This window comes from Magnolia sinica, chromosome 3, assembly GCF_029962835.1.
Source record: "Magnolia sinica isolate HGM2019 chromosome 3, MsV1, whole genome shotgun sequence".
NCBI classification, from domain to species: Eukaryota; Viridiplantae; Streptophyta; class Magnoliopsida; order Magnoliales; family Magnoliaceae; genus Magnolia; species Magnolia sinica.
This window is the reverse complement of record NC_080575.1, coordinates 110,048,866-110,057,438: the sequence shown is the minus strand read 5'-3', so window position 1 is coordinate 110,057,438 and position 8,573 is coordinate 110,048,866. Positions and strand designations below refer to the sequence as shown.

General features: G+C 41.2%; 1 protein-coding gene across 7 annotated transcripts in view; it reads right to left on the bottom strand.

Annotated features, from left to right (window-relative positions):
* Positions 1-620: 620 nt before the first annotated feature.
* LOC131240681 (myosin-6-like) overlaps positions 621-8,573 on the bottom strand; it is an 87,700-nt gene continuing 79,747 nt past the window's right edge. For 2 of the 7 annotated variants that reach the window (XM_058239074.1, XM_058239076.1), the window contains 4 exons: positions 3,183-3,239; positions 2,924-3,004; positions 1,567-1,649; positions 621-1,476 (listed from right to left, as the gene is read on the bottom strand). In XM_058239074.1, the coding sequence (XP_058095057.1) occupies positions 1,362-1,476; positions 1,567-1,649; positions 2,924-3,004; positions 3,183-3,239 (336 nt within the window). In that variant the 3' untranslated portion in view covers positions 621-1,361. The remainder of the gene's footprint in view (positions 1,477-1,566; positions 1,650-2,923; positions 3,005-3,182; positions 3,240-8,573) is intronic. The other 5 variants (XM_058239070.1, XM_058239072.1, XM_058239075.1 and 2 more) reach the window with 5 other exon arrangements.

The following is an 8,573-nucleotide window of genomic DNA, read 5'->3' as shown; positions in this document are numbered from 1 at the left end:
TACTCCCAATTTCATGTAAGTCCTACTTCCGCTTGCAAATAAGATTGGAAGAACACATCATATAACTCTTGGGTTCGTTTACCCGTCCTTTTCACTGCGACTCAGCTTCAAGCCAGTGGCTGACAGTTAATGAATGGAGACCATCCATTTGCAGTGATTTAACAACATTAACCATCTTCCTTCCGTATGTTTACCACCGAACCTTTTGCCTATTTCTAGCTTCTGATAGAAGCCTGTAGATCAGATGGGGTTGTTACTACTGTGGGGGGCCTGGGGATAGGGCCCACCAGAAGAAAATTTCAACTGTGAATCTTGTCATCAGTGGTTTATTGCAACAAACCAGTGTTTGTTAATCAAGACCCATTCCCACACACATGGCCGTAATATTTTACCGATCTGGAGGCATCCTTATCAAATCAACCCCACATTTATAAGGTGGACCAAAAGCACCCAAACTTTTCCTTCATGAACTACATCTTGTGATGGTCTTTGTTTGCAATGCTTCTTTACAGCATCGCTTCAATAACAAAACAGCGAAACTATATGCCATCAAGTGCATGCCACCTCCGAATCTGTTAAAACTGTTATCGAGCTCGCAACTAATTGCAACACCAACAAATAAGGCAGATCCAAGCGACAAGATTGGAGAGCACCAGTCATAAAAAAAATATACACGTCTACATAACATTTAAGAAAATGGTCCGAGCACATCCAAGTATGCCCACAGAGCTATTTGCAAGAAGCTTCCAAATGCTTCATTCCATAAACTGTTCTTAGCAGAAAGTGAATACATGTCATCAACATCAACATAAATCTGGCAGAAACCACCCTTCTTTGAAGATAGAAGTAGCAAGCAATGTCTAGTTATACAAACTGCTGTACAGCTTCAGTAGGAGAATTGAATACAAGTCTTCTAGCCAATCTCAATCTAGTCAATGTTAAAAATAAAAAAAATAAAAAAAATTGAAAGAGAAAAAATGCTATAAATAAGATGTTAGATGCAGTAATTAATTTGCTTTACAGGGGGGGGGGTGTTTAATATGGCTCCTCCTACCACCCTACAATGAATGAACGCTGCCTTATATCTACAAAGAATGGTCTCTCTTCCCCACTACTTAAAAGAAGAAGATGGGGAGGAGACGATAATATAAAGACCAAACTCAACAGCAGGGTAATACCCTTTTAGCTATCTCTAGGAGATTTTACACATCGAAATGCAAAGAATAAATTTACAGCTACGGACCTGAATAAAAAGAATGGGGTGGATTTACATGAAAGCCCGAGATTTCTTTCTACCTCAGGGCAGTTGTGGGGATGCATGGAGAAAAAAGAATGAAAGAATGCTTGAAACTTTCACAGCCTCACTCCTGTAAAAATTGGAAGGCTGGATTCTCAAGAAGCTCAGCCGCAGGTTTGACATCCGAGAAGTCCTTCTCTTGAAGGGAAGTAGATAGCTCATCAACCGAGAATGGAATGCTGCATTGAGAAACGTTGGATATAAGGTATTTAGATCATGCACTTGTCATTTATAATTCATTGCAATAATAGGGGCACAAATTTTCTTACCTAGTGTTGTCATCAAGAATAAGGGTATTGCCTTCAACAGTGTTGGCATCCTCCGTCATCAGCATTCTCATGCTGGCAATGACCTGAGGAGAGATAATAAAGGATTCGCATGTTTAAACTTACCAAACAAGTTTTTTTTTTTTTGGGTCTCAGGTAACTTAGTAGAATGTTAGTCAGTTAGTGCATATGAGATGCCCCAGTATTCAAAATGGCAAATATCCCCTACTATATGGAGACAAACACTTTCCTTTTGCTTTGATAATCAAAATGAAAACTTCACAACATGTTGATAATCAAAATGAAAACTTCACAACAATAAACAATGAAAAAAAAAAAAAAGTGTAGTGGGGCTGACTTTGACACACCCTCTTTTAATCAGAAAAAGAAATACTGCGTATTTCTCTTATTTGTGAAGGGAAAATATAATCCCAGCAAATAAGTTAACATCCAAAAAGAGAAGTCTACAATACCCAGATCAAGCTAGGCAAAGACTATCTCCCATATATATGCCTAATACTTTTAATTACTACTGTAAAAGCTCACCTCACAATGTAACTCTGTCATATCCTCCCAGTATCTGGGTTTACACAAACGTTACCAAATCGCCAACCCCCTATGTTTTCCATTCCAAATCACACTATCCAGATAATGGGTCATTTTTTACCCAGATTGCTATTTTTACCAACCCAATATTTTAGTTCTATAATCTTAGTGTTGATTAAGTTATAATGTAACTTTTGTATTTAGAATGTAGAGATCTATACTTCCATTGATGGTCTAGAATGCATATAATATGATACTAAGCATGCGGGATCTATAATAATACCACCCATTGCTTCATATATAGATTACACTATCAATTCATATATAAAGCTATGTTGTAGATACTTACTTCAAGGTAACTCATTGATTGTAATCAACCTACGTTAATAGTCTATTACATTGTGATGAGGGAGTATTGTGATCTCATTGCCAGTCCCCAGGGTTGTGTCAGGTTGGAAGCAGGTGTCAAACTTATGCCGTAACTTCCAACATGAATCCATTCTGATACTTAGTCAAGGTATTGAAGTGACCTACATGATCTTACCCCTAGCATACCATGCATTAGAGGAAGTAGTGTACTCTGTACACATTCTTGTACCATACACTGGAGAGACCTGCGATCTAGATAACCTTGGTTTACACTCTTTGCTAAGAGCATAAGCCCATGCACATATCACACAGCCATAAGAGAATAAGCACATGTGGGATTGTTAAACAGGTGCCACGTTGATACAGGTTAGTGATACATATCCAACAAGAGTACGCAGGTAATGTCGTGTTGTCTGGGACAGGATCCTCAGTCATTTGGACTTACATCTTCATCAACACTCTGAGTATTATAATTGTCATCCCTGTAGTTTGTACATACTCTGTAAAGCTGCTGGATGCTCAGGATCTGCAGACAGTATGAATCTGTGAGTGAGCGATAAATGGATAGATACATATGTATGTGTGCGTACATAAATACTTACATGATGCATACATGCATAAATAAACACACACACTGACTGCTCACACCCATATATATATATAAATATAAATAGAGAGAGAGAGAGAGAGAGAGAGAGTGTTACGGGGCATAGGTTGTTGCAGATGTCATCAAGGGAAATTGTAGACTTCTGGTGTATCACCTGTAGTTATATTTGAGAAAAAAAAAAATCACTTATGGATTACTTCTTTTTGAAGGTAACTACAATTTTACAACAGATCACGCCATTGCCCCTAAGGATAATTTTATCCAACAAAAATATCTTAATTTTATTATAAAAGTCATGCCATTGCCCCTAAGGTAATGATTTTATTAATAAAGAGGCAAAAGCTAGAAAACAAAGAATATTATGAAAGATAATGGTTTTATTGATAAGGTAGCCTAAAGGCCAAAAATTACTATGCAGCCCAAGCATTGCATGAGAGAGAACATCTACTCAAGTTGGGAGACACCGACACCCATTCAATAAATTGCTTTTAGCCCTACTTAATATCCCCAAAATATTCCCCAATAGATTGTTGAACATATGTTGTTCCTTTCCTACCAAATCACCTACAAATTGGCAAGCAAAGCCAACCTCCAAATTTTCATACCTACCTTGCCTACCCCCAATGTTTTAAATATCGTTATCACGTAATGTATCACACCCTTGGGATACAGATACATATCGGTTATCGCATGGGATATATTGGTTGAATTGCGTAATTTATTGTTGATGTTGGGAAACATGGGTACATTGGGAAATTGGTCGAATTTTTCAATGAAACTTCGGGGATAGTTGAAAAAGACATCAATACAAACTTAGAAATCAAAACGTTACAAAAAAAGAAAAAAGAAAAGAGAGTGCACGTAATAGGGGTTTCCTTTGTATGGGGTCCTAATAAATGTGCTTTCCAATTGAACTGATGTAAGTATATTCAAAGTATATTCATAAAATTTATAAACGTAAGAAATGTATGGAAACCCAAGCAATACATTCAAAAGCAAAAGAAGAATCACTAAATCAGGTAACATACATGTTTAAATTTGTGTTTGGATATAGAGATTGCAACTGATTTGCGAGAAAATGAGAAATTTAGATTTTTCTCAAATTTCCGCAACTTAACCCATCTCCACCAAATCTCGAAATCGAAGTTCCAATGATTTTTCATGGAAAAGATGAAGAATCATAGATTTGGAACCATTTGACACTGGTTTAACGTAATTTACAACAAAAACATGGAACATAAATTGAAAATGCTCACCGAATCGAATACGTGGGATATATCGACACTACCTGTGCATTTCGTATCGCACAGGTGGGATACAAGATATCTCGTGGGATATATTGGCTAATATCCTCGATATTTAAAACATTGCCTACCCCTCCATGCCAAGACCAAGACAAGGTTTGAAATAGACTTTCACAAATGAGCAATGAACAATAAGGTCATATACCGACTCATTAGCCTTCCAACAAAGCAAGTAGACATTGATAGTGATTAACCCCCTCTTTCAGAGATTATCGATAGTGAGCACCTTATTCCATCCCACTAACCATGCAAAAGTTGCTATCATTAGGGGAGCGTCATAAGAACAAATAAAGACAAATGAGCCGAGCCTTTTGCCAATGTGGGGCTACTTAACTTCCTATAAAAGGATTTAATAGAGAATAGACCCGACTTGTCCTCAAGCCACTTCATCAAATCCGGATCCAAATTGAGCACCATGCTCGAAATCTACTTCGAAAGCGATAGGAATTCCTCCTCTTGCAAGTTCCTCAAATATGGAGGAGTCCAAACAACGTTAGAACCTAGCCATAAGAAGCATTGAGCTATAAATATTCCTAGATCCTAGGACATTGATGCCAGACTAGAATATTTTTCTATAAACTTAAGCTACCTAACAAAAAATCTTCCCAAAACCTCACCCTACTCCCATTGCCTATTGAAAACCCCACCCTTTCCTTAAAACTCCCCTCCATTCCCACGACCGCCTTCCATATCCCCATAGCCTTGTACATGAAGGACTTTTTTGACCACCATCCCATTTCAACGGCCCCATATTTCATAGCAACAATCTCTTTCCAAAGATTTGTCCTTTACCAATCCATATCTCCATAGACATATGTGTAATAGTGCCTTGTTCATGATTTCTCGCTTCTTGATACCCGCACCTCCATCAATCTTCGATCTACACACATCTTCCCAATTCACAAGATGAAATTTACTTTTCCCCTCTGCACCTTTCCATAAGAAAATCCTCCTAAGCTTTTCCAACTTCTTTATCACCCTCGTAAGGCATATGAAGAGAAGAAATATAGCAGAAGATTCAAGAGGGTTGCATTGATTAGGACTATCCTTCCACCCAAAGATAGATGATGTCGCTTCCTTGACAACAACTTCTTTTTAAACTATTGAAATGAGAACATTGTACTTTTGGTGGTCTTATGGACTACCATATGTTATTTCCTATTAGATTATTAATGTAAATTAGAGAAATAAGGTGTGGGAGAAAACCCTAATCTCTAAATTAATATAAATTAGAGAAAGGCGTTGTGCCACATGTCGTTGCCGATTGCCCAAATCCCATTCAATCCTGGTACACCCCATTTAGATCCGCTGCAAACCCATCTTCACCGTCTGCTGCCAGCTCCGACTGCCGCCTCTCCGCTGTGAACCATGCCCTTCGCCAACCCCTCTGTTACAATCCGAGCCGCACCCCGACCTTTTTCCCTGTGCACCCCTTCCATGAACCCTAGCTGCACCCTGGCCCTTTTCCCTGCGCACCTCGACCCCAACTCTTACTGCAAACCCTAGCTGCACCCGGCCCCCTTTCCTTGCGCACCCAACCCCTACCACATACCCCAATCGCGAACCCATACTCATCGGCATAAACCCATCCCTACCCTCACCAACGATGCATCATGTTGTCGCCCCAAACCCAGCCCCAGCCCCAACCTTGTCCCGATCGCGTCGCGATCTCCGCCCTCTCCTTAAGCGCAGCCACCCTCAAGTGCTACTACCGCCCCTGAGATCTCTGTCCTTGCCTTCGAGCGCTGCCACCTTCGCCCAGCACCACTGCCAGCACCCTTGCTATAACGCCCTGGATTTCAGGGGCCGAGTAATGCTCGACTCCCGATATCCCAGGTGTCACTTATGCTTTGTGGAGGCGGGTTCTATAGTTTGTTTTACTTAGTATGTGAGCATTCAAGATATTTACAATGGACTGTGATGTACCCTAGATTAAACGCAGAATTTAACTCAAAATACAATTAACAAGAAAATGTATATATCCAGTGTACGAGACTACATCCCAGCAAAAATACATGTAGTTCTAAAATACGAAACGTATCGGCCCAAAATTTCATTGCTGCCCGTAAGGCGACCTACAGTGGCCTGCCCAGGAGCTGGAAATACGAGAGCTCCTCCTCCGAGTCTATAGATGCCTCATCCAGCACGTCGGACTCTGTGATACCTGTATTTAAGATTGGGTCTGGTTGGTGTTTTAAAACACCGTCCCAGAGTGGGAGTGAGTGATCAACTCAGTGGTTGTATTAACATCAAGTTACACAAGCTATCAAATCCACATGCACAATTAATGAAAAGCAATTTAAGCGTACAGTCCCTAGATACTTTTGTTAATGCACATACATGGTATTATGATATGATGCATGCCATCGCCATCTAACACTCCCTCAAGCGACTCCATCTATACATTTGCATATGACCAACACTCCTTCAATGCGACCTCGACTGCCGAGTCGCCAACCTAACTAATGCAATGGGATAGTGATCATGTTAGCCTTGTGTTTAGTTATGTCCGTTTGTCCAACAAGATCGGGGAAACTGAGGCACTCCCATGAAATCAATGCCCTAATTCGATCGCGAGGCCCAACGCGGCTGTAGCGGCCTCGTGCCTGCGATCCTTGATCTGTCTAGGTTCGTCACTCCCAGCTGAACTCATACGAAAGGCGGGTTTGTAAACTGGGTTGCTCGCGGTCACTACGAGGAGACTTGTCACCCTAGCGTAGGCCGATAGCTCGAGCATAATGTCCCATACCACCAGCTCACGAGACTTGTGGATCATATCATAGCGGTTGTAAGTAGGCATTCCAGGGGTGTGGGGTGTCTCAGGTTCAAATAGGTGTGATCATACATGGTGAACACACATGGTTGGTCAACTAGCGGACTAATTCAACTAACTTAGGCGAACTATGGCGCAATCGACACTGGGTGCAAGCATCCCATGTAGTCCAACTACTGTCGGTTGTCCGTCTTCGGCCTGAATTAGTCAGATTGGCCCAGGGCAGTCGATCCAACAGGGCTGCCCTTGTGAATTTTTCCGATTTACTGGTCAACCCAATTACTAATAGACTACAATTCTATAGCATGCCACAATCAATTTTATTCAGGAATAGGCAACCAAACTCATCCGTAATTCAGGATATTGTCTGATATGGGCAAACAATTAGGCATGTAGTGCATTATTCAATCATCGCACAATTTACAACAACCAGATAATTACGCACATATAACAAGGGGAAAATGTGGAGCATATGGGCATGAAAATTTCAGCAAAAACAGTCTATTCTAGCATGCAATCAATGATCAACTATTCTAGGCAAAATTCACAATTCATAGAGGATATTACACCTAAGAATTACTCATCGTTTAGCATGTAGTTCCAAATTTCACTACACAATCATTAATTACGACACAGGTTTGATAATTGGTAACCTAAAGGTAATGGTCTGCACCTAGGGGAAATCCAACGATTCTCTTGTGCCACACCTAGGATATCGACCGAGCAATTGGTGGATCGACACCCTGCATCGAATAGGTTAGCTCGTAAGGGTACACGCGACAGCTCGCAAAGCTCAAATTCAAAAGGGGGTTAAGGGATTACCTCTCTATCGTCGCTGAGCCGCTTTCTACAGAAGGGCGTGGTTACGGGCTCCAACGGAGGCACCTTCTCTTCTCCCCTCTCCCTCACTCCCTTGCAATTAGAAATTCGGATGAGAGTGAGAAAGTGAAATTTTAGGCCTTAAGTTGTCTGGATTTTACGTCTAAATGGCCCAAGGGGGCCCTTTTCCTAACATGCATGCCCCTAGTGGGCTAGGTTTTGGCCCAGAGGGCTCCTTCAGGGGCCTATTGGTTCATCCGCGCCATGGGGCAGGTGCCCCATCGTAGGATGAGCAATCAGTCGAATTTTGGTGGAGATCAGATGTCTTGATCGACCGCAGGGACCCTACTTGCGATCGACGACTATCAGTGTTCGATCGGGGCCACAGTTATATGGATATGAGCAGGGAAATAACTTTAACTCATACCTCGAGTTTGGTCGCGATCTAACGGTCGGAAAGTCACAACTTCACGAAAGAGTGGGAGGTTCATTTCACTTAAGTTTCACGTTTCAGCCTTGGGTATTTGCTCATTTCAAGCACTCGGCCTCTGGCCCAAGTTGCACAGTTCTGGGTACTTTCTTGATTCGCCAC